Source organism: Herpailurus yagouaroundi, unplaced genomic scaffold, assembly GCF_014898765.1.
Source record: "Herpailurus yagouaroundi ecotype Mexico unplaced genomic scaffold, PumYag 183, whole genome shotgun sequence".
NCBI classification, from domain to species: Eukaryota; Metazoa; Chordata; class Mammalia; order Carnivora; family Felidae; genus Herpailurus; species Herpailurus yagouaroundi.
The window spans coordinates 7,804,373-7,829,604 of NW_024412414.1; the positions used below are offsets into that span (position 1 = coordinate 7,804,373).

Consider the following 25,232-nt stretch of genomic DNA (forward strand, 5'->3'; position numbering starts at 1 on the left):
TATTTTCTCTAGCTTACTTTATCCTAAGTATACAGTGCATAATACATATAAAAGAAACCAAACTATGTGTGAATTAAATGTCTATGTCATCACTAAGGCTTCAGGTCAATGGTAGGCTATTAACTTTTAGGGGACTCAAAAGCTCAGTGTGGATCTTCAACTGTGTGGGGGTCAGTACCTTTGACTCCTACATTGTTTAAGGGTCAAATGTATACCAGTGATGCAAATCCCCAACTTTTATGTTATATAAATTGACTTAAAACAATTGTGTCACAAATACTGTTAAAATGATTGTGACATCACTTTGTTCAGTTCTACTGCAAAAACTATAGGATTTTTTTTTTCATTTCAGACAATTGTCTTTAGCTAGTAGTTATTAAATTTGGGGGAAATACCCAGTGTTAACCGCATTATTTCATTTAATCTTTAAAATAGTATTCCCATGTAGTCATTCTTAGTTATCTCCGTTTTATGAAAATGTATCTCTAGTTTAGGTTTTTCTTCATAACTGCAGACTTGTATATCCAACTGTGCATTCAGCATCTCTACTTGGATGTCAAAAAATTTCTCAAACCTTCTACCTCCAGATCTGATCTTTGATCCCCCAGATGTGCTCCACTCCAAACCTCTTCCATCTGAAGTGATAGTAATCCCACCTTTCCACTTGCTCAGGCCCCATGTCTTGGATTCACCTTGTCCCTTTTCTTCCTTTCACATCTCCCATTCTATTTACCAGGAAATAGTGTCACCATCTTCCAAATGTATCACTTCTTGAATCATCTGCTGCTAAAATCCTGGCCCAAGCCACCACCAGTCATCTCTTAAGCACCTGTAATCACCTCCTGAAATTATCCCTAATTCCACTCTTTCCCCCATCCTCAATACCACAGATGACATTGTTTTAAACCAACAGACACATCATGCTAAAATCCCACCACTCATTGCCTACACTTTTGGTAAGACAAAATACATGTGATGGCTTCCAAGGACTACCAAGGCTTCCCAAACTGCCCTGTCATATCTCTAATCTCAAGCCCTCTTGCTTCCCCTTTCTCTTCCTGACTTACTCAGTCATAGTGACATCTTTGATGTTCCTCCAACCTGCCAGGCATATTTCTGCCTTAGCGTTCTGGCACTGGTTGTTCCGGCTGGCAGGGGATGGTCTTCCCCTAATCCATTCTGACAATTCCTTCACTTCACGTCTTTACTCAACTGTCACCTTATGAAATCCACCCTGACTACCATAGTTAAAAATAGAATCCACCTGTACACCCCCCAGGACTACCAACCCAACATTCCTCAGCATGCTTCATGTTCTTTTCCATATTCCATAGGGTTCATCAACTATCATACTGTAGGACTTATTTATCACATCTATCTGTTTCCACATGAGAGTTTAAGCTGACAGAAGAGTAGAGATAGGGGAAAGGGAAGAGGAGAGGGGAGGAAAGACAGAAGGGAGGGGGAGAGAGAGGAGAGAGAGAGCACACTTGTCTCTTTTAGTCACTGATATGTCCAAGCACAAAAAACAGTGCACAAGAGGGATGCTTAATAAATATTTCTGGAAAAAAATACAGATGAGGAAACCAGTGGTAGAACTCAAAAAGTTTAAGTAAGTTCCTCAAGGTCGTATGGCTACAAAAAGGTCACAGTGGACTTCAAACTTGGGGCTGACTAACCCCATAGCCCACTACTCTTAGCCTGTCTGGTATATAAGTCCATGGCATTCCTTGTTCACCTTAATCAGAGCCATAGAAATTCTCACTCCACTGAATACTACTACTAATGTGTTCTCACTGTGTGTGTGTGTGTGTGTGTGTGTAATATTTTCCATTTAAACAAAGGGACAAAAAGAGTGAAATCCAGCATGGATTATTATGGTAATTTTACAGTAAATTTAGCAATAGTGACATTTAAGAAATAGTTATATTTAGTAATAATAGCATAATAATAATAAAATAACAGCTTTTAAATGTACTGAACACTCATCACATGCTAAACTCAGTGCTAAAATATTTCCATGCTTATTTTGTGCAATCTTTACAATTACTTATCAGACAAGTATACTTGTATCACTCCCATTTCAAATATAAGAAAGTTGATAAGAAATGTACCTGTTTGATCAAGGTGAGACTGGTAAAAAGTAGTGAGGATGAATTTAAATTCAAACCTAACTTCAGAATTTTGTTCTTCATCCCTACATGAAAATTCTGATGACTCCTTTGATAAAAGTAAATTTTCTCCAGGAAAACATCCCGCATTATGTCTGCCTGTGCTACTACATTCAGAACACAGTCAAGTTTAAAACCCGATAAAAATGTTTAAGTAGTACTTTAACAAATGGAAATATTTTCATCTAAACAATAAGGTAGAAAAGCAGGCTGAGCCCTTGAAGTGGCTTCGTTGCTATCTTCCAACAAGAACAAGAGAAAGGATTGGCAGCCACAGAAGAGAGAGAGCACAACATCCAGAGATGGAGAGTTCTGTAAATGACCAATTATAAAACTATTTAGCTGTAGCACTTTCATAGCAAGAGGCAAAATAATCCATTAAACTGAAAATTCTCCTTCCCCTCACTCTACGGCCCACATAAACATTAATGTTGCATTTATTAGGATGTATTTCCTGTGCTCTATCAACTTGACTTTCAGCAATTGTATTAATACAGACAGCTCACTTTGCACATATATCTGAATGATGGATTTTCCCACTTGAGGTTTGTAGAAAGAGTAGAGTGAATGAAATAAAGTTCAGAAAGAGCCATCATAATACATAATGATGGGCACTGAATCAGGACCAAAAAAACCCACATCTTTTCTCTTTTATTTGCATGGACAGTCTACTATGTATTTGTTTCCTACATACAGGGCTACCTGTTGAATAATAGACAACAACTATATTTCATTTGGGGGTGAGGATTTGTGTGCTCAAGTTTTTTTTTTTTTTAATTTTTTTTTCAACGTTTATTTATTTTTGGGACAGAGAGAGACAGAGCATGAATGGGGGAGGGGCAGAGAGAGAGGGAGACACAGAATCGGAAACAGGCTCCAGGCTCTGAGCCATCAGCCCAGAGCCCGACGCGGGTCTCGAACTCACGGACCGCGAGATCGTGACCTGGCTGAAGTCGGACGCTTAACCGACTGCGCCACCCAGGCACCCCTATGTGCTCAAGTTTTAACAGACCTATAGAATTAATCTCATTGTAGAACTGAAATAAAATATTATTTCTTTCTGGAAATAGGTGTGGTTAAGCAATCAGCCACTTTGATGTCTTCAAATTTCACCACAGTTTCAGGGTAGGTGAATTATAATTATTTTAAGTATTTCTGCATTTGTGCAAGAGTTGAACAGCATTCGTAGTGGTTGACAACCAGGGTACTGTCAGATAAACCTGAGTGTGAATCTAGACTTTGCCACTTACCAGTCATGTGACTTGGGGCTATGAGAATCACTTTCTTCAGCTGTATGGTGGGGATGATAATATGCCTTTTGCAGAACTATTGTAAGAACCAAATGAGATAAAGTATTTATAGTGCATAGCATAATGGCTCCTAGCAAAGATCAAATTATTAATGTGGTTACTACTACTGTTATTGAAAAGAAATTAGAGCTTTGGTTCTCATAAAACAGATATGTATACTATATTGTAACTTCACATTATTTTATTTTTGACCTTATAATATAATAACTTGATTCAAGAAACATTTAGCAGTAAATATAATTGAAAGGAAGTTACTTGTCAAACATGGAAATATCATAATCATAAATGCTGCCATAATATTCTTTTCAGATATTTACCTGAACAAAGATTTTGTTTTGCTTTTGTTAGGTGCATAAAATACATCTATTTACTGTGTCATTTGAGAAAAGGTCCATGAATTCATTGGTCTGAATGTATGTTGCATAACTGTCTTCTAAACGGTAGTCACATATACAGGTTAGTTGTTGGAAAAATGTGTTTGTGACTGTTCTTTTTTGTCTACTTTAAGTAAAAGGGGAAGACAAGTAGTTAGGCTTGATGCTTACTGTAGAGTGACCCAGGAGTTTAATGCATTTTGTACTCCATTATGCCAGGAAAATGCTGCTCTTCCCTGGAGACATCAACAAAAGATTTGCTGTAATGAAGGGAAGCAAGGATGGTTCTAAAGCTTCCAAATAGGAGGCCTATATGCTGCACTCCACATCAGAAGTGTTCACCTTCTCTCTCAATTGCATCAAGATGGGATAACAAATCCTTCATGTTAATAAAGCAAATGTTGAGAAGAGAGGGAAGAATGCAGAGTTCTGAATATCCCACACCTGCGCTAGAAGGATTATATTTAATGTAAAGAAAATATCTTATATTATTTCTCACTTAATGGATGCCAATCAGCAAGCCTTACACTAAGCTAAGAAATCGCTTGTTTTGGCTAGGAGGCTGTTGGGGTTTTTTTTGTTGTTGTTTTGTTTTTGTTTGTTTGTTTGTTTGTTTGTTTGTTTTTTTAGTGTTTATTATTGAGAGAGAGAGACAGGAAGAGCGCAAGCAGGGGAGGGTTAGAAGGAGAGGGAGACACAGAATCTGAAGTAGGCTCTAGGCTCCAAGCTGTCAGCAGAGAGCCAGATGCGGGGCTCAAACTCATGACTGCAAGATTATGACCTGAGCCAAAGTCAGATGCTTAACCGACTAATCCACCCAGGAGCCCCTGGCTAGGAGACTTTTAACTGCACATAGCTGAAAACAAACTGAAAATAGTAGAAGGAATTTTGATTAATTTATTTTAAGAACAAGTGCTGAAAATTCAGGGATTCAGCTGATTCAGATATAGTTGGGTTTGAGAGTTTCAGAATATCAACAGGGCTCGGGCTTTCTCTCCATTACTCAACCCTGCCTACCTCTGTATGACTTTATTCTACAGAAAGTCTTGTCATGTGTTGAATGGCCACTGGGAGTCCCAGAGTTGTTTTTCCCCAGCTTAGAAATTCCAGAGAGAGGAGCCAATTTTCCCATTTTCCTCTGACAGAAAAGTCTTGGGGAGGATTCTGGCCAAGGTCAGATGCCTACACCTGAACCCATCACCTGCTTTGCTTGAGTTCAGTTACTTGGGCCAGGGAGGAGGCAGAAAGTCCTTATTTGGCAGTTTTCCAAAAGAAAGCCTGGTGTTTTTGCAAGATGAAAGGGGACAGCAGTGGATAATGAAAGCTATATCTGCCTCTATAAATTCCACAGTTCCTGCTCCCTGTCCCAGGTCTTCTGACGATGCAGTAAGCCAACCCAGAAGGTCATTTTCCTCAACACCAGCCTTGATATACATGACAAAGAAGCACATCAGCAAAAGAAAAAGGGGGAAAAGTCTGAATATGAGAAATGAGCTAGACTGATATTAAGATACCGGTGAAAATATTCTTTAAAAGTTCCCCCAAACTCGCTCAAGTTCAAAGTGGGAGCCAGAAATATGACATTATAGAGTTTAGACAAGAGCAGGTTTTCTCCAAGCAAACTACGACCTGAAGAGATTAAAGACTTAGAAACATTTATTTTTAAAGAAAAAAAAAAATCAGATGAAGTAACTGAGGCCTGGAAAAAATAATCAATTTATTTAGGGTAACAAGATTAATGAATGGCAGGAATGAGATTGGAGTGCACTTTGTGTAATCTTGCTATGGTCTTTTAAGGCCATGACACAACCTATGTATATAGGAAATGGAGCATTTATGGTTTGTTATACTCTAAGAATTTATGAAAACAAAGCAAAGGCCATCATTATTTCCATTATTTTTGAAGAGAAAAATTCCCAAAGACATCTTAATCTTATGGGCCTGTATACATAAAATATAAACGTGGAGGTATCTTCAAATATAGTATGTGCCTGCCTCTATTCCTTCCCTCTCTGCTCTTTTCAAAAATGCCCCTTTTAAAAATTGCCCACTCACCATCTGTTAGGTAAATTTCCTGAAACACAGTAAATGTGGAGGCAGAGATTGTTATAGAGCCTATTCCAAATGGCACTGACACCTGTATTTATGAAATTTTAAAAAGAGTAGGTTAGAGTTGTTTAAAAAAAAATTCCTACTATAGTAATACCATATCATCCTAGGTGCCCAGTTCTACCCAATTATGTAAGATGGACAGAAAGAGAGAAAAGAGGGAGCAAAAGAAAGAAGGAAGAAGAAAACTAGGTATGTATATGTAAAATGCCCTGGAAGTTTGAGATTATGTTCAAGCTTCAATGAACAGAAGGACGACATTTAGAAATTTACAAATGTATTTCATTTATGGTATAAAGTCCACAGGTTTAGATCTGCAATATGCTCCAACAAGAGTCAAGTTGGCCACTTTTTCCATCTAGTTGCTTTTGAAGGAACAAAGCAACTGAAACAGATGCCATTCAATTCCAAGTCTATGGCTTAGACCATGTCACTGGCCATGAAATATTGTTCATTCAGAGTCAGGATGTAGCAAGAGTAATTTATACTCTCAGAGTGTTTGCTCTCAAGTCAATAACAGAGAAGCCTGAATAAAAACATGCCTATTACTTTCCACTATAATATATCTTACTTATAGCCCATAAAACAGTGGTCAGGGGAGATTTATCCTTTGGACACCATATTATATAAGCTCTCTACTTTAAGCCATCCCCACTCTGTGATTATTTTTTAAATATGTTACTCATAGTCAAAATTAATTTACATTTAATCTTTCTTAGCATTAGGAGAGTATTATTTTGTACAGGCTCAGAAACAAATCTCCAGAAATTCCTCCCTGATGTTTCTCTGAGGCTGAAAATGCATTGCAGGGTGGTTGCAGTGACTTAATTCTTGTTGGCAGAGCCCTGGCCACACACTAATTTCATTAGCCTCAAATTCCTAGATTTGAAAGACCCAGTGGACATCATTCCTGTCCTCTGACATGTCATTTACTAATCAATTCAGTGTGCATACAGAGGAGAGAGAGAGAGAGAGAGAGAGAGAGAGAGAGAGAGAGAGAGAGAGAGGACTTGCTCAGCTCACATCTTTGGTCTGGTAGACCAGCAGGCAAATGAAAATTCAAAGTCATAGACACTATTTATATCTGAGGAGTCATTCTTGCCCAGGTCCTAATTTTCAGGAAAGAACTTCATTCCAGTTTTTTCTGACAACAACATTAGTTACATTTATTACTATCTCATTACTCCTTCCTGTCCCCCACCCCCAGTGTGTAGTACTTAAGTCACTAAGTCACTAAGTATTCCTTCCTCCAGCCTAGAAGCTTATCTCACCATATTTTTTTATCTCAAATGATAGGTTTGGCATGGTTCCCACAGCAACCTACTGGGCCCTGGAAAAGAAAACTCAAATCTCTGGAGAGCTAAGAATTCAATCATTTACAGGAGCTTCTTTTATATAGGACAATCTTAATTGAGCTGAACCCTGCAGTCCCAGAGAAGATTCACCTACAGTTCTTTCCCTCTCTCTCTAAATTGATTGTGCTTTGGAACAATGGGTCTGTGTACCACTATTCTCTCTATTCATTTTGTAGGCTTACAGAAGCTGGGAAATTAGGGATTAGACTTGCATGCCCAGAGCTCCTACAATCACGTGCAAAAGAAAAAAAAAAAAAACAAAGGCTACTGGGAGAGACTGTTGGAATATATAGCTATATATTCCAACAGGGGCAATGGTGAAGCAGGATACCCACAGCAAGAGTTATACCCGGCTTGTAGCACAAGCCACAAGTTGGTGCATTCTTCCTGCTACCCAGCCTCTTCTCCATAAATGCAGGTGAAAACTGGGGGCTCTTTTTCCCTCAGCTGTTCAATCCAACATGAATAGCTGCAATTTGCAAATTAGAGGAAAATGACAGTGTTTTCTCTAAATGGTTGTGGTCCCAACCCACACTAACATTGGCATTCAGTTCCTTTCTTCCCAGCCCAGGGAATGGGGAAATAAGGCAAGCTATTTCTTTTGCTCACAAGAGCCTCAGGTTCACACACCAGAGGAAGAATCAGCTCCCCCTGGAATCTTTCTCAGCAAACACAGTCCTTCAGCCTGCTCTGCAATTCCTCTCCTGACTTGAACATTGCACTCTTTTTCAGACAAACAGGCCCATCTGCAGTACTACCAGTGCTCTGAGTGAAGAGAGGAACAGGCACCAAAATAATTTAAACATGTGAAACACCAAATATGCCTTCGACCCCCGGGGCTCCGGGCTCACAGGGTTGCGAGTGGCCCTAGTGGTTCCCAGGTGATCTCTGACTTCACTTGCTCCTGCAGCACTGCCCTCTTAAGTTGCCAGGCTTTAAGCTCAGACAGGAAGGAAGTGCTTCTGGGTTTGGCTTACAATAACCCAACCTCTTCCCAAAAGCATCATCTCAGAATGAAGGCTGCCCCCAAAGCATTTTTTGGGTTTGCAGATATCTAGGGACTCCCACAATAGCATACTCCAGAAGTGTTAGGGATGTTCAGAAGATCAGAGGGGCACCAGGCTGCAGCCTTGGGCAGGCACTTGTCCTTCTAGTGCACACACAAACTTCACACTCCTAGGTGCTGACGTGGTGACAGTTTGAATCTCAAAGGAATCCCCTTCAGAAACCCAACACCCTTTGGGAAAGCATTTGGAAGGGAGCCAATTCGTTAGATATGGGGAGCATAAGGACACCAGGGTTAGCTAGAACATCTAGAGAAGGGATTAATTGGGTTGGGGCACTACCTGGCAGGGAGAGAGCTGTGCATTAGGAAAGGATCATCTCAAGAGAGATGAAAACAAAACAAAACAAAAACAAAAACAAAAACAAAAAAAATAAAACCTTGGGGGTGGGGGTAGAGAGGAAGAAAAGAATCAGAAACTGAAAGAGGGAGAGAGAAGAAGAAAAACACAAAGGAGGGAGAAAAAGAAAAAAAGAAATAGAAAGACGGAGAAACAAGGAGAAAGGAACCCACAATCACACAGACCCTGGAACTCAATTTCTTAAAATCCAAAATGCATCAGTTTATACCCAATGCAGCACAGGAGCCACGGGGCACAAAATGCGGGAGCGGGCGGAGAGAGAGCACTGCAGTAGAACCCACCGCTCAGCTGCCCCGGATCCGCCTTCCTCCCATTTTCGCCGTTGCCCTCTGGTGCCCGGAGCAGGAGGGCGGCCGGCATTGCTCAGCGCACCCTAGTGCCTCCCTCCAGGCGCCTTCTCGCCTGGCTCCGGGGATCGTTTTCGGAGCGAGGGAAGGGTTGGGGGGCTGTGGTAGGGAGGTCGTGGGAAGGATGGGCGGAGGGCGGAGGCAGCGAAAGCGATTTTGTTTCGCAGTTAGCATGAGCTCATCTCTGGGCTCTGAAGTGGCAGGAGTAGAAAGCTGATCGCCCAGCTCCTGCCAGTGGCCGGACTGCAAATGCAATTTAGACGGTGCAAACACTTGCCCAGAGCAAATCACCCGGGGGTCACGTCTGCGGGTGGCCTCTCCCCACTTGGGGAGCGTCCCCGCGCCTTCCGCCCCAAAGCCCTCGCGGAGACAGGCTACAGGTCGGGGGATCCAACCCGAGACAGATGGGCAATTGACATCCACGCGTAGGTGAAAACCTAGCCCTCGGTTTAAGAAGTGCCTCCCTAAGCTCTTCTTGAAATTTTCCAAGCGAGCTGCGGCTTGCCGGGTGGCTTGGGGCTGGGAAGCTGGGGAGTTGAGAAATGCCCAGTTTCGAGGCGTCTTCTCATCTTTCATATTCCACGAGCCCAACCGGCTCTCACAGGAGCCCGGCACTTTTACAAGCCTGTTTTTGGACCATATTTCACTCTAATGCAAACCCATTTAAATCATCGCCTTGTTTTTCGCAGATTGCTTCTTGTAAATGGGGCCATAAATCCAGGATGTCAAGCCGGATGGAGTGGAGCGCGGACAGGGGAGAGATGGAAGGGAAATGAACCAAGCAGGGAAGGTACCTCCTCGGGTGGGGTGGGAGGGATTCGCAGGATCTCCAGGGTGAAACTGCGAGAAGGCTGACCTGACCCCGCACCCCTGGAGTCCAAGCCAGCTTTTAGGATTAAGAGCGCGGGGAGCTAAAGCGCGCTCTGCCCCGGAGGGAGCGCCTCCCTACCTGGAAGAGCCTCAGGATGTTGGCTACCATGATGGAGACCGAACTCCCTGAAGCCCCAATCACTCCAACTACTTTCTCCGGCTTGACGAAAACCGGAGGCTCGCCGTTGGTGCAGCGCACGTCGGAGGTGTCCTTCTGGATGAGCGCCTGGACGAAAGTGAGCGACTGTTCGAGCGCGTAAGTGTCCCTGGAACAAGTGTCCAGGATCCGCGCGCCCAGCGTCACGTTGGGCAGCAGGTTGGGATCGCTGTTGATCTGGTCCAGGGCGTAGAGCATCGCTTCCAGCCTGTGGATCCCGTTCTCCCTCTTGATGTCGCCGCAGGGCACTCCGCTAGGACCCTTGGCATGCACCGGGAACAGCCCCCCGAGGGTGACGTCCCCCTCGATCCGGATAGAGTGCGGGGCGTACATCTCCTGGCCGCGCGCCGCCGCCGCCAGCGCGCACAGGAGCACCTCCAGCACGCAGCAGGGGAACTTCATCAAAGTCAGGACGCGGAGCAGCTTCCCCAGCTGGACCATGCTGCTCCGGCTGCTGCGGTGGTGGCGGCAGCGCTGGAGGGGATGGTGGCGGGCTCGCCGGGGTCCGGGCCCCTTGGGGTGAGGTCCTCCGGGGAAGCCCTGAGACTCCTGCAGGCACGGAGGGTGGGGGCGCCCGGGGAGGGGCAGCCAGAGAAGATGGGGGGTCCCGCGGCGCCTGCCAGATTGGGGCTCCGTGCGCTCCCGGGTTCGCCGGCCCGCGCGCCGCGCTCGCGCTCCCCGGCTTGCCGCTCGCGCTCTCCAACAACCCAGCACTGGGGAGAGGGCAAGGATTGCTATCGCTTTAAATGGTCGTTCGGCTCCCTCTCCTCCTCCTCCCACTCCCTCCCTCCTTCGCTAGCTCTCCGACACTCCCCACCCTTCCCAGAGCCCGTCCTCCCCACTGGTTTGCATCATCACGCAGGGAGGGGCTGCGTGCTGAGGTAAGGAGGGGGGAATGGGTGGGCGGCAAAGCAGGGAGTGCCTCCGACTGGGAGTTTCGCGGTCCACAGGGAATCTGAGGATTGCAGGTCTCAGGCGAGGGCTGAACTCCCTTCTTACGGTAGAAGCGTCCAGCTCGCCCGCCTGCACCCACTGGCACATTCTAGGCACGGGTGGCAGCAACCCCAGGAGGGGGCAGGGATATCTGGTGCTGACTGCTCCCAACCCTGAGGTCGCGAACCCTGGCTGTCAGATCCCTGAGACTGCGAGCGAGTCGCTAGGTAGAGAACGCAGTGATGAAGGGGAGGTGGGAGATCCCACTCTCTACTACTAATCCGTCTGGACCAGTTTTTAAGAAAGACACACGTACACACAGGAGCGTGATTCATGACTTAAAGAACCTTTACCCGGAGACTTCTTGCGGGGGGCCGGGGTGGGGGTAGGAACCAGGCACCGGACAAGCTCTTAGGAAAACACGCCAAGAAACGTTAGGAATGTAAGTGCACCCTGGTCTTCAAGGGTTACTGGGGGGCAGACAAGGATGAACTGAGGTCTCTAGCAAATCTGTGGTGGAAACCTCGGACTCCCCTCTTTTCATTCTATCATCGCCAGAGATGTAACAACTGAGAACTCTGCAAAGTGCACTTTCTTCTCTGGTGCTGACAGGTATAAGGCTCCCTCCTACCCTTTTCCAAAGATGTTTCTGGGCTGCTGACAGGTTTTTGCAGGCAGGAAACAGCAGGAAAGAGGTGACAGTAGGAGGAAGAAAGAAAGGCAGGTAGAAGTCTCCCAGATGATCCAGATACCTTTCTCTCTTTTTCTGGCTGGAGATTTGGTAGCTAAATCAGGATACCAGGACAGGCTGCAGTGCAGTTAGAAAGCTGATTTTCAAAGGTGTCCTCTCCTGCTGGCTGAGACCGAACTTTGGCTATTAAAGCAACAGGTGGCCCTAGTTCTTATATGAAGAAAGGATAATGTCTCTGTCCTTGGTACCAGAAGGGACTCAGGATGGTTAACTCCTTTCTTGCTGAGGTTTTCTGTTGGAGTGCAGCAAAAATATATTATACAGATTTGAGAATGGAGAGAAAACCAGAAGCAAGGCTATACTGGTTGCTGTTGTTGTTACTGTTGTAAGAAAAATGTCCTGGTACAAAAAACAAACAACATAACACACACACACACACACACACACACACACACACACACACACAATACAAGGTCAGAAGACTGGTAGTGGGTTGTCTCTGTCTCCAACTCCCTGTGTGTACTCAGCATTTCTGTTTTCTTGTCTAGGTTTTAGACAAGAAATAATGTGTGAAATAGTGAGATTGAACAGGATGCTCTCCATGTTATCCCAAATCCTCTGTTAAAACAGGCCATATCCCTTTGGCCATGGGGCTCTTTTTAAGCCAATATCCTCTATTGCTTTCTGCATAGGAGACCAGTTTTTTGATCTCCAAAGAACATTACAAACATTTCCTGCTATAGAGGACTTTTTTCCCCCTTGCTTACCATCTATTCCTCTCCCTTATAGGGACGGTCCAAGCCATCAGTTTCTTTTTGGATAGGCCCTTCCTCCATGTTTCATACTTATAATTTGAGAATGGACCCACTATCTTACAATTTAGGACCCCACTATCTTACAATTTAGGACTGGTGACTGGCTATTGTGATGAGTTCAAGGATGAGAATAGAGCCCAACCAGAGCTTTGCATGGCTAATCCCTTGACTTTGGCTGCAGCACCTACTATAGTATAACAGGGTTACCACTATCCAATAGACAATCTGTGAGTGAGTTAGAGAAAAACAAGGGGGCCTCCCTTCCTCAAACTACTTCAAGTGTATCTTATGGAAAATGTTACACTATTCTTATTTTTAAAGAACACAACATGATATGGTCTTCAAGTAAACAGTGTTGCAATTAATACACTGATCTATTTTTGTATACAATGTATCAATCAGTCTTAAATAGGATGCACCTGCTACAACCTTATGCTGTCACAGCCCCCATTCTTTCCTATCAGTCCTGAAGCTGTAAGGATATAAGCCTGTAGCTGTGCTAGGAGCTTCCACATAAACAGAGAGATATCTGAATCCTATAACAAGAGATATAAGAGAGGGAAGAAGGAAAGGAGAAATCAGGCTGGGGGTAGAGGGAGATAGGGGTCTGATAAAAACATCTGAACTCTTGGACCCAGGCAGGTCTGAAAGATTGCCTCTGGATTTTTTTCAATTTTATAGTATTTTTTTTCTCTTGTTTGAAACCAAAAGGATCTTCTAATTCACCTGTTCTAAAACACTGGCTCAAAAAGGATGGGAGAGCTAAAATGGATATCTTAAGGTACCATCAGCTAATTTGGAAAGGGAAAGAGAAGCAAAGCAATACAAAGGCATACTTGGGAACACAAGTACTATGATCCTAGAATTTAGGTGTTAGTGCCTCAGGCTGTATTTCACAGAGACTATATCCTTATTCAGTTTTTAATTTAAGGCTATTTATTAGGAACTCAGTGAAAAAAATATTTGAAAAGTTGGGTAACAAGTAATGTCACTTGATTTTTCACCTGCCCATGTCCCAGTCCACATTTTACTCTTCCATTTCCATTGTGCATTTGTGATTGCTCAATAAATATTGCTTGGCTGAGTATCGAATGTTGCCTTATTCTGTGTTGTCTCTTTGCTCTGCTCATTCTCCCCAAACATCTGGCAGCAATCATTATCTTCTTTTTATTGCAGTCATCTGTGTTCATGTCTTATCTCCCTTGCTAAGTTGTAAGATCCTTGAGGGTAAGGGCTGGTATTATTTATCTCTTACTCCCGGACAATGTTTAGAATGGTGTTTTGTACCTAAAAAGCACTTATGTGTTGAATGAATCAGAATTGGTTTTGCCACTCCCTGCTGCCTTTATTTGATAGTGATGGAAACCTCAAGTGGGCAGAGCAGAAACAATATCAGATAAATGACTGTCCTCTTAGTCACAGTATGCAGTTTCTAGAGCTTAAAGGATAATTAGTAGATTGTGAAATAATTTCATTTTACAAAAACTGCCTAAGATTGAAATACCTTAAAGCTCTTGATCAACTATAAAAGAGGGCTTCAATTGATTCTTCCTGAGTCAAGTGATAATTCTTGAACTAGTAACTTGGGCCATTGTCACAGGCTGGTTGAGAAAGAGCAGAAGCCAGGTACTAGAACTACTTGAACTGAATGGAAAGAGTGATCTGTTACCAGAAAACCGGGGAAGTGACGCTGAGCTTGCAAAATCCATGTCGGCAGATACAGTACTTATAAGTACATCCAGTACTTACAGTATCGAATTCATCTTTATATCTTTAGCCACAGAGCATAGGATCTGGAACCTTAACTAGAGACATGGGTATTTGTGTGTGTGTGTGTGTGTGTGTGTGTGTGTGTGTGTGTGTTGAGGTTATATGAATTAAAAATCTTTGTGTAAGACTGGTTAATCTAAAACCAGGCCAGTCATTCTTCTAGTGTCATATTAAACTGGAAGAGAATCTAGTTTTAGGTGCAAAGACCATAATTATAAAGTGTGTTCACAGGCTTGGTTCTGTGTAGTCCTTAATCTGTCCTCACCCAGGGATTAGTAAAACTGTAACTCAAATTAAGGGCTCAGTTCTAATTTTATCTTTTTAGCACTGTGTTTTCTTAATCATCTCAGTTTTATTTATTTGCTTTGTTGTTCTCCTCTACCCATGATATTTCTGCAGAAAATAATGCCTTAACTTCTCATTCCCTCTTTAAACCCAATTTGTAATTTACAAAGCTGTGCTCCTTACCTGCTGCTACTCCTGCTACTGCTGCTAAGATATTCTGGCTATTCTTCCCTCCTTCATCTAAGTATTCATCTATAGTTGTGTTTTTGCTTTTGTTGTTTTGTTTGTTTGTTTAATACAATCTTGACATTTGCATTGCATGCCTCATTTGGAATAAGCCAAGTGCATATCTTCCTTCCCAGTTCCCAAGTATCCCTTTTAGCCCAATCCACTAAGGCATATGATTCAGTAAATATTAGTTAACTGAGTATTTTATAGTTTAGAATAGCTCTATTTTCACAATCCCTGAACATAGCCACCTAAATAAACTTTTGTGTCCTTCAACTACCCAGGTGGGCCTAACTTAATCACATAAGTCCTTTTTTTAAAGGCAGAGATTTCTCTTTGGTTGTAAAAGACCAAAAGGGACAGACTAAGCATGAGCGAGAGGGATTCAACATGATGGAGGTTCTCTGTGGCTGAAAGGGTGGAAGCCACATAGAGACTTGAGAATGGCGTTAGCAGCTGCCTGGACCCTGAATGACAGCTAACAAGAAGACAGGGACATCAGCCCTCCAGTTGCAAGGAACTGAATTCTGTTAATAACCTGAGTAAGCCCTGGAAATGGATTCCTCCCCCAGAACCTCCAGGTACAGATCAGCCTTGCTGACGCTTTCACTTCAGACATGTGAGAGCCTCACAGAAGAGCCCATCTGAGCACTCCACCCATCCTCCATACTTCTGAGTATCTGTAGAGCTGTGAAATAAATGAGTGCTGTTTTAAGCCACCGAATTTGACACAGCAATAGAAACAAATATAAACAGCTAGTGTAAATATGTTCAAGAATTTGAAGGGAACATGAACACAAATAAGAGGAGAGGTGTAAAAAATATAAAATGTCTAGAGGTGAAAACTACATTATCTGAAAATGACTGCATATGTGTAACAGCCAGTGCACAATGCAAAAGAAAAGATCGATGAACTTGAAGAAACACAAAACAATGATCAAGACAGACCATATATTGTTCCACAAGCAAGTCATAATACATTTAAGTATTTAACTCATCCAGATAACAATGGCGTTAACTTAAAAATCAATAACAAAATATCTGAAAAATCCCCTAATATTTGAAATTAAATAAATGGCAATTCAAACGAAAACATTCAGATAAATTAGAAAATATTTTTAGGGGCGCCTGGGTGGCGCAGTCAGTCGGTTAAGCGTCCGACTTCAGCCAGGTCACGATCTCACGGTCCGTGAGTTCGAGACCCGCATCAGGCCCTGGGCTGATGGCTCGGAGCCTGGAGCCTGTTTCCGATTCTGTGTCTCCCTCTCTCTCTGCCCCTCCCCCGTTCATGCTCTGTCTCTCTCTGTCCCAAAAATAAATAAAAAATATATATATATTTTTAATGATGGTAACAAAAATATCCTGTCAAAATTTGTTGAGTGTAGATAGAGTAGGTCTTACAGAGAGATTCATAACTTAAATCCTACATATTAGAAAAAAAATATTTTTAAATTTAACGAGATTTTGAAACGAATTTTAGAAACTGGAAAATAAAATAAAGTCACAGCAAGTAGAAAGAAAGAATAAAGAGCATAAATCAATGAAATAGAAAAGAGCAAAAAGAAAAATCAATAATAACAAGCTGTTCCTTGTAAAGATCAGAAAAATTAAGTGTCTAGGTAGATTAAGAAAAAAGAGAAAAGAAATAAATGATTAATATAAAAAGAATAAAAGATCGCTCTTGATTCTAGACTTATTAAAAGAATAATATGGAAATGTCATGAAAATTTTATATAAAATAACTGATGAGATGGAAAAATGCATTTTAAGAAATGACTTACAAAACTGATTCCCAAAAAAAGGAGAAAAAATGAAAAAACTTATGTTTTATGTCCAAGTGGCAAACAGACACATGAAAAGATGCCCAACATCACTCATCATCAGAGAAATATAAATCAAAACCACAATGAGATACCACCTCACACCTGTCAGAATGGCTAACGTTAATAACTCCGGCAACAACAGATGTTGGCGAGGATGCGTAGAAAGAGGATCTCTTTTGCATTGTTGGTGGTGGGAATGCAAGCTGGTGCAGCCACTCTAGAAAAAAGTATGGAGGTTCCTCAAAAAATTAAAAATAGAACTACCCTATGACCCAGCAATTGCTCTACTAGGAATGTATCCAAACGATACAAAAATGCTGACTGGAAGGGGCACATGCACCCCAATGTTTATAACAGCACTATAGACAACAGCCAAAGTATGGAAAGAGCCCAAATGTCCAACAACAGTATATATATATATATATATATATATATATATATATATATATATGTGTGTGTGTGTGTGTGTGTATGTGTGTGTGTGTGTGTGTGTGTGTGTGTGTGTGTGTGTGTATATATATATATAATGGAATATTACTCAGTCATCAAAAAGAATGAAATCTTACCATTCTCAACAACATGGATGGGACTAGAGTATATTATCTAAGCAAAATAAGTCAGTCAGAGAAAGGCAAACATATGATTTCACTCATATGTGGAATTTAAGAAACACAACAGATGAACATAGGGGAAGGGAAGGAAAAATAAGATAAAAACAGAGAGGGAGGCAAACCATAAAAGACTCTTAAATACAGAGAACAGACTGAAGGTTGCTGGAGGGGAGGTGGATTGGGGGAATGGGCTAAATGGGTGATGGGCATTAAGGAGGGCATTTGTTGGGATGAGTACTGGATGTCATATGTAAGTGATAAATCACTGGGTTCTACTCCTGAAACCAATACTACACTCTAGTACTGAAGTTAAATTTAACAAAAGTTTATGTCTTTTAAATTTCTTTTAAATGTCTTTTAAAAACCTTCCTGCAATTGCCTGGGGCAGGAATGGGGATTAATTGGAAATGGGAATAAAGGATTTTATCAAGGGAATTAAAATGTTCTAAAACTGATTTATGTTGATGGCTGCACATTTATGTTGATGGTAAAGTAACTAAAATGATTACATCAACAAATCAAATTGGTGAAGTGTACAAGTAAAATATATCTCAATAAATCTGTTTAAATAAGAAATAAAGTAATATATAAAAATTCTTCCATACAATGAAAGAACTGTTTGAATTTTGAACAACTTCAAAGAAATTGTTGAATTCAATCAACAATTTAAAGAAAAATATTAATATTACACAGACACTTTCAGAAAACAGAAGGGAGCAGAAATGTTTCACAAAACATGTATTTCATAAATAAGTTATATATAAAGATTATATGCACACATAGAATAAAGAATAGAAATGTTCACCAAAGAAGATATACAAAAGTCTGTAGACACACAAAAAGATGCTCAACACCATTAGTTATCAGAAATGAGAAAATTAAAACCATAATGAGATCCCACTCCATATTAAAATGGCCAAAATTTAAAACGATTGAACATGTGAGTGTGGCAAAAACACAGAGGAGCTAGTAATTTCATTCACTGCTACCCAGAATGTAAAATGATGCAACTGCTTTAGAAAACTCTTCCCCAGTTTCTTATAAAGTTAAACATACAGCTCCACAATTCCACTTCTAACCAAGGAAATACAAAATCCATGTCCACAGAGACTTCTTATGTTTACGATGGTGTTATTCAAAATAAATATAAAATGGAAAAACCCAAATGACCATCGAAAGGATAAAGACACCATGGAATTTCCATACAATGAAATACTACTCAGGTATAAAAAGAAACTACTGATACACATTACTCAAATAAATCTTAAAAATATTATATGAAGTAAAATAAGAAAGACAAAAGAGAATGTATTCCATAGGACACCTTTTATATGAAATTCTAGAAGAATCAAAATTAATGTATAGTGATAACAGATCAGCCTGGGTCTGGGAACAGACTGAGAATATAAGGGACATTTTCAGGGTGATGGGCATGTTCTAGATCTTGATTGTGATGGTTTCTTATATAAAACTTTCCTTAGTTTATATATTTATAAACTCATCAACCTATATATTGAATATGTGTGCATTTTTGTTTATCTAAATTGTACCTCAATAAAAAATTTTTATAAAAGGTTAAAAAATTCTATGATCTGGACAAATTAATCAGCTCTTCTCTTTCTATTTTTAGTATGTATAAACTAAAGAGATTTTTTTTTTACTCTGCATTTTAACATTTCTTTCAGCTCTAATTACATGCCATGATTTTTCTAATTATTGATAAAACATAAACTTGCATAATGTCTCCTCATGAACTTTTACACTTCTATTTGTGTTGCTTCTTGTAAAAAAAAATTATCTTCCCATAAATCAAACAGTGGTTACTGTTATAACACTTTCAAAAAGGCATTGATGAAAGTGCTGCTTCTAGAAAATTTTCTCTCCAACACTGATGAAGTCTCACTCCTACTTCAGGCCCACTCTTTTCTTAGAAAAAATTTTAATATAAAATACCATTTGATTCTCTTGCTTGACATCCTTGGCTCTTAAGGATGTGGTATTCCATGATTTTATCCAAAATAGTCTTCTCTATGCTAGATATGTCAAAGTCATGTAAGACTTCTTCCCATCTTGTCACACACTCAGCATTTACGAAGGAAGCTGTTGGTTCCTTGTGGGGTTTTTTAAAGAAATCTCCTTAGGAGATATGTTCATCCTCATGCTTCTACTATGGGACAAGATTTTAAACCCATCACATGGTAAATGTGCTAGTAACTTTGCAGGGTGAATTTCCTAGTTACTCCATTCAGAAAAAAAAAAAAAAAATACATGGAGAGATAGCCAGTCTATAAAAAGTTGCCTGGTAAAATCAAACGTAGTTAACAATCCAGCTATTTTTCCAGAGAAATTCAAAATTGTGTGATATTTCTGCTACAGTGGAGCACTCCTGGCTCAATTATAACTGAAAGAATTCTTTAGGGACTCTATGAAATCAAAGAATTGAATTAAAAGCAGTTAAAACAACTTGAGAGGGTCAATGGAAATGTTCTACATCTTGACTGTGATAGTGGTTACATAGGTACATATATCTGTTGAAAGAAATGATTCATATATTTAAATGTGTGCATTTTCTAATACACAAAATACCTTGAAAAGTTTAGTAATCATTTTAAAAGAGTAACTTTACAGTGGAAAAACATTTTCAACACCACCTCAACCAGGTGATTCAGGTTAACATCAATAGTGGCAAGCCATGTGGATAGTATATACCCTTGAATTGATGTAATAAAATCAGCGCTTAACCTCTGTGGTCTTCCTCCCCAAAATCCATAGTCCAATTCTAATAGTGAGAAAAACATAAGAAAAATCTCAATGGAAAGACAGTCTACAAAACACCTGAGCAATACTTTTCAAAATGTGTCAATGTCATCAAAAACAAGGACAGCCTGAGGAACTGTCACAATTAAGAAGACCCTAAGGAGACATGATGACTAAATATAATAAAGAATCTTTGATGAGATCTTGTAACAATAACAACAAAAAGACACTAGATGAAAACTAAGAAAAATTTAATTAAGCACAGACTTTAGTTAACAATATGCTAATGCTGGTCATTAGTTGTGATAAATTATATAAGATGCTAATAATAGGGGAAACTAGTTTGGTGTATATCAGAACTCTGTACTATCACTGCACTCTTCTCCTAAAACAGAAGTTTACCAAAATCATTTTTAATAAAATGCATGTATATAAAATATATGGGAGTTCATATATATCAATGAGGGAGGCTGTGTTAGGTGATCATATAATTTACTCCCCAAATCTAGACTTTTTTTTCTTGGAGTAGAAGGGGATGCTAATTAACAATTATATGAAGACAAGAGACATAAACTAAGATGTTATGGTCACCCTAAGTACAAAGTCATATTAAATATTCAAGTTCTTGTTTCTGTTTCATGCTTCCCATGTTTCAATCCATTCTCTACCACTTACTGGTTGGGTAACTTTAACCTCATTGAGCATCATTTGCAAATTGGGAAAAAGTAATATTTATGTTGTAAAATTTGGGAGAATTGAATGAGATGATCAAATTAAGGACCTTATTTAATAAATTCCTAGCACATGATCAATACTCAATAAACGGAAAATAATATTTCTGCATATACACACATCAGTGAATTTTGCCAAAACATGACTACCCAATTATACCAAATCCTCTACACTAATATATCCTCTTGTTTTTCAGCCTAACCCACTGGTGGTCATATAAATACTTACTTCTTAACAGTTAGCTCAGATGTCATCTAACAACTCCTAGTTCCCACCCAAGATGTGTTAAAGAGACTGAAGGATGATCCACAAAAGATGATTAACATGATAACATTAAAAATAACAATAAATGATATTGACAATAAGATTCTTTTTCTGTAGATAGGTCTGTTAGTCTCAAGGCCCCAGGACGCAAATGCAGAAACAGAGCATGCACAAAGCTGACATATATTTTCTTAGATACAAGAATCAGTCCATAAATAGGTCTTAGACTAAAGCAGAGTCAATCTGCATCATTTGGGGAAAAGAGGTAGAGCTTTTACTTCTGGATTCATGACCCAGAGATGCCAATGGTCTTTTCCACAACATGAAAAGACATTTCCTGAGGATAATGTCAACTTAGAAGTAAGCAAAACTAAGAGGCAGAGAGGAGACAGAGTTCTGGTGTCATGGCTGAACTCCTGAGTACAGCTGTACCTGAATGCCTCCCCCTGCAAGTGTTTTTTCCTACTTAAGCTGGTTTGAATTGTTTTATGTCACCTAAAACTAAAGAAGCCACAAACAATACAGTGAATTTCCCATTTCATTCTGCGCTTGCCTCCACTGCAATAGCTATCATACTGTGCATGATTTCCTGAATTGTTTCTTTTCTCCCTGGTCTAGAATCTCTGACAACAACTGAAGTCCAGAGAATCTTCATCCAGTTAGAATCCCACCCTCTTGGTTGTTGACTTGGAAAGGTTGGTTGAATAAATAAATTTTGCAATTCTTACACAGATGACTTGAACTATTTGTCCTCCATCATTAGAATTCACAAAACATAGGTGAATAGAAGGACAAAGTGACTGGTTTGATTCTGGACATTTCCCTCCTCCATTATCGTCTCTATTTCAGTCTGTTATGAGGTAATTTTCCTCTGATGCCTTGCTTGTCCTTGAGGAAAAGGCTTGCAAGACAACTAACAAACTCACTTTTTATTTGTTCATTATTCCTGTGTTAAACTTCAAGGAGCTTTCTACCCCTTGCTGTTATACTGTTGGTCTTTCATTTCTACAGCTGCTACTTTGTGGTCTCTGTATCTGCAATTCCTTGCCCACATTTGCTCCTGGAAATATTCACTATATATGGAGCAGACCACTTTCAATTTTAACTGATGGAAATCTAATACAAACTAAACAAAGCAAAAAGAGGTAATTTTGTTGAGTCATATTGTGGGATGACCAAAGGGAAACACTAGCTTCAGATATGGCTGGATCCAGGTACTTAAAAAAGTCTTGAGGCTGTTTGTCTTTCGGGGTTTGTTTGCCTTTGTCTTTCTTTGCTTGTTGGCCTTATTATCTCCTGTTGTGGCCAGGATCCTTGCATTGGCAGGCAAGACATTCACAGTTCCAACCACCTTACAGAATCACTAAAGATCAAAATCCACAAGTGATAGAGACAGATCTCTGTGCCAGTGGCCATTATATAAATACAAAAAACAATCATAAAAGTAATAATGTTGGCCAAAACTGAGTCATGCTTTTCACCAAGAAATAATCAGCCAGCCACTGTGGTTAAAAAGACTCAACAGAATCATGAGAGTAACAGAAAACAATTCCACACTGGAAAAAATAGTATCTCACTAAATACAAAGAGGAGGGTGCGGGGAGAGAGAAGGAGGAGGAGGAGGAGGAAGAGGAGGAGGGGGAGAGGAGGGAGGTAGAGGGGGAGGAGGAGAAGAAACCAACACATAACTCCTTTTTATTATAATTATGGGAAGCTGATTTACAGAGCTTCTTGTCTTTGGTTAGTAGAGGAATAGACCCAAGACAGAAAAATATTGTAGTCCATTCCTCAAGACAGCCCTTTCTTCATGACTTTTTCCATTTCCCTCTCTAAAACACATCCAGGCATCAAAAAACAAGCTTAAAGAAATCCCATCAACATCACCATGCTCTAAAGTTTCACTGCCTTGCCAAGTGGGGCCACATAAACCAGTTAGTGGTAACTGAATTCTATTAAATTATAATACTAAATATTTTTGTTGACTTACCATACCCACCAAGCATAAGTCAACTCACAGGCAGCCCACTTTATCTCTTAACATGAAGACCTGACTCCCATACCTGCCTCACTTGTTACTGCTCCAATTATTTTCCTTATAATTTCTAAAATATCTCATTGTACAACTTAAAATCTTGGAACAAATGTCCATACACAATAACTAATATATGGTAACATATCTTCAGTTAGGTCTCTCAATTCTGATCTAGATTATTTAGATAGATCACTGGTTCACAACCATAGGTGATATCGCCCCCCAGTGGATGTTTGGCATTGTCTTGGAGACATTTTCAATCGTCATGATAGAGAGATCTCTCCTTGTATCTAGTTGGGTGAGGCTACTAGGGATGTTGCTAAATATCCTATAATGCACAGGAAAACAAAAAAATAAAAAAATGATTCAGCCTAAAGTTTAAATACTGCTGAGGTTGAGAAATCCTGATCTGGATTAAAACCTCATGGGTTTTGGGCAAAATTTTTTTATATTTTTTTATCACATTCAATATCCATAATATATTCAAACAGATGGATAAAGAATTTCAATCTTCTTTATAATTCTTTTCTTTTATTCTTTTACTTTTTTTTTCTTTTTCAAGGCATCGTGTCCTAGTATGACATTGCAATGGGTTCTCAGATCTCTAATAGAAAAGTGAATTAAAAAACAATGCACTAAAACTCAAGAAACCATGGTCCTAATTCTAACTGTCTTTTATTAGAGTTATGACTTGGGAAAATCATATAATCCCTTAGAAACTAATTTTCCACCTTTTAGTATAAAATATTAGATTAGATCATTGATTTAAAACAACTTTTTCGGGGCACCTGGGTGGCTCAGTCGGTTGAGCTTCCGACGTCAGGCTCTGGGCTGATGGCTCAAAGCCTGGAGCCTGCTTCTGATTCTGTGTCTCCCTCTCTCTCTGCCCCTCCCCCATTCATGCTCTGTCTCTCTCTGTCTCAAAAATAAATAAACATTAAAAATAAAAAAATAAAACAACTTTTTCATCTAATAAATAAGACCACAACATAAAGAGAAATTCAAAGAAATGCTACAGTGGAAGAAAACTGAGGAACCAAGAACCCTGCTAACTTAGCTCACCTCCTTCCTCCACAACGGTACCAGAATGTGGATTCTTCTAAATTCATTTTACTAACCACTGAATTCAATTAACTCTATTTTCCCTTTCAGCACTAATGTTTAATGACTAAAGCAAAATCTATCTGTCCTATGCCCCATTTTTATAACTCTTTGCTCTCTATCAGGGATTAAAGTTTGACCTAACGAAATAACCCAATCTATCCTTTTAGACTCCATCATACAGGAACATTTCTGAGGTAAACACAGAGAGGGTTCTTTGGAAATTACTGTAATACTTATAATCTCAAGCATAATGCCAATTTAGTGCAGGTGACATTTTAGATGAGGGTACCATTTTACTTCTGTCAAACTATGTGAAAAGATAGCTTTTCCAAGACTTGCCTAAAAAGGACAGCTCCAAAATGCCAAGTCACAGAGCAAACCATGTTCCAGAGACAAAGACAAGTGATGGAGGCTCACTCCCTAGAGCATTCACTTGATATAGGGGGGTAAAAGTCTTACAAACAAAAAAATACTTATGAATTAAAAAAATAAAAAAGAAACAATACAAAACAACATTTTCTTTGTTAACCAGAGGATTCTCCTAACAATGTTTTAAACTAAAATTTGCAAAGAAGATTTTGGAGTGCCAGAAAATGAGCAGGGATACAAAACAAGGAGAAGAACTTACTAAGAATTTATCTATCTCCTCTGGTTCACCTAATTTGTTGGCGTATAACTGTTCTTGGTAATTTTTATAGTCCTTTGTATTTGTGTGGTATCAGTTGTTATGTCTCCTCTTTCATTTCAAATTTTATTTGTATCTTCTTTCTTTTTTCTCTATAAGTCTAGGTAAGGGTTTGTGTATTTTGTTTTCTTTTCAAAATACAAGCTATTAATTTCTTTGATCCTTTCTACTATCTTCTAGTCTCTTCTTCATTTACTTCTGCTATGATCTTTGTTATTTCTTTTCTTCTATTAACTTTGAATATAGTTTGTTCTTCTTTCTCTAGTTCCTTGAGGTGTAAAGTTTGGTTGTTTAGTTGAGATCTATCTTTTCCTTATTGTAGGTGTTTATCACTATGTAAACCCTTTTCTTAGAACTGTGTACTATAAGTTTTAATATGTTGCAT

The 25,232-nt window shown here is 39.8% G+C and overlaps 1 protein-coding gene and 1 long non-coding RNA gene across 10 annotated transcripts in view; one reads left to right on the plus strand and one right to left on the minus strand.

The window, feature by feature from the left end:
• The window catches only part of GRM7 (glutamate metabotropic receptor 7), an 880,365-nt gene extending 869,489 nt beyond the window's left edge, over window positions 1-10,876 (minus strand). For all 7 annotated transcript variants that reach the window (XR_005795667.1, XR_005795668.1, XR_005795670.1 and 4 more), the window contains exon 1: window positions 10,040-10,876. Coding sequence is in view for 3 of the 7 variants with exons in the window: in XM_040492101.1 (XP_040348035.1) it covers window positions 10,040-10,558 (519 nt within the window). In the remaining 4 variants the exon portion in view is untranslated. The remainder of the gene's footprint in view (window positions 1-10,039) is intronic.
• Window positions 8,467-25,232, plus strand: part of LOC121041320 (uncharacterized) — a 62,049-nt gene continuing 45,283 nt past the window's right edge. Inside the window, exons 1-3 of one of the 3 annotated variants that reach the window (XR_005795674.1) lie at window positions 8,467-9,519; window positions 9,780-10,216; window positions 10,362-10,468. This is a non-coding gene — a long non-coding RNA (uncharacterized LOC121041320). Of the gene's footprint in view, window positions 9,520-9,779; window positions 10,217-10,361; window positions 10,469-25,232 lie in introns of those variants that run through there. The other 2 variants (XR_005795673.1, XR_005795675.1) reach the window with 2 other exon arrangements.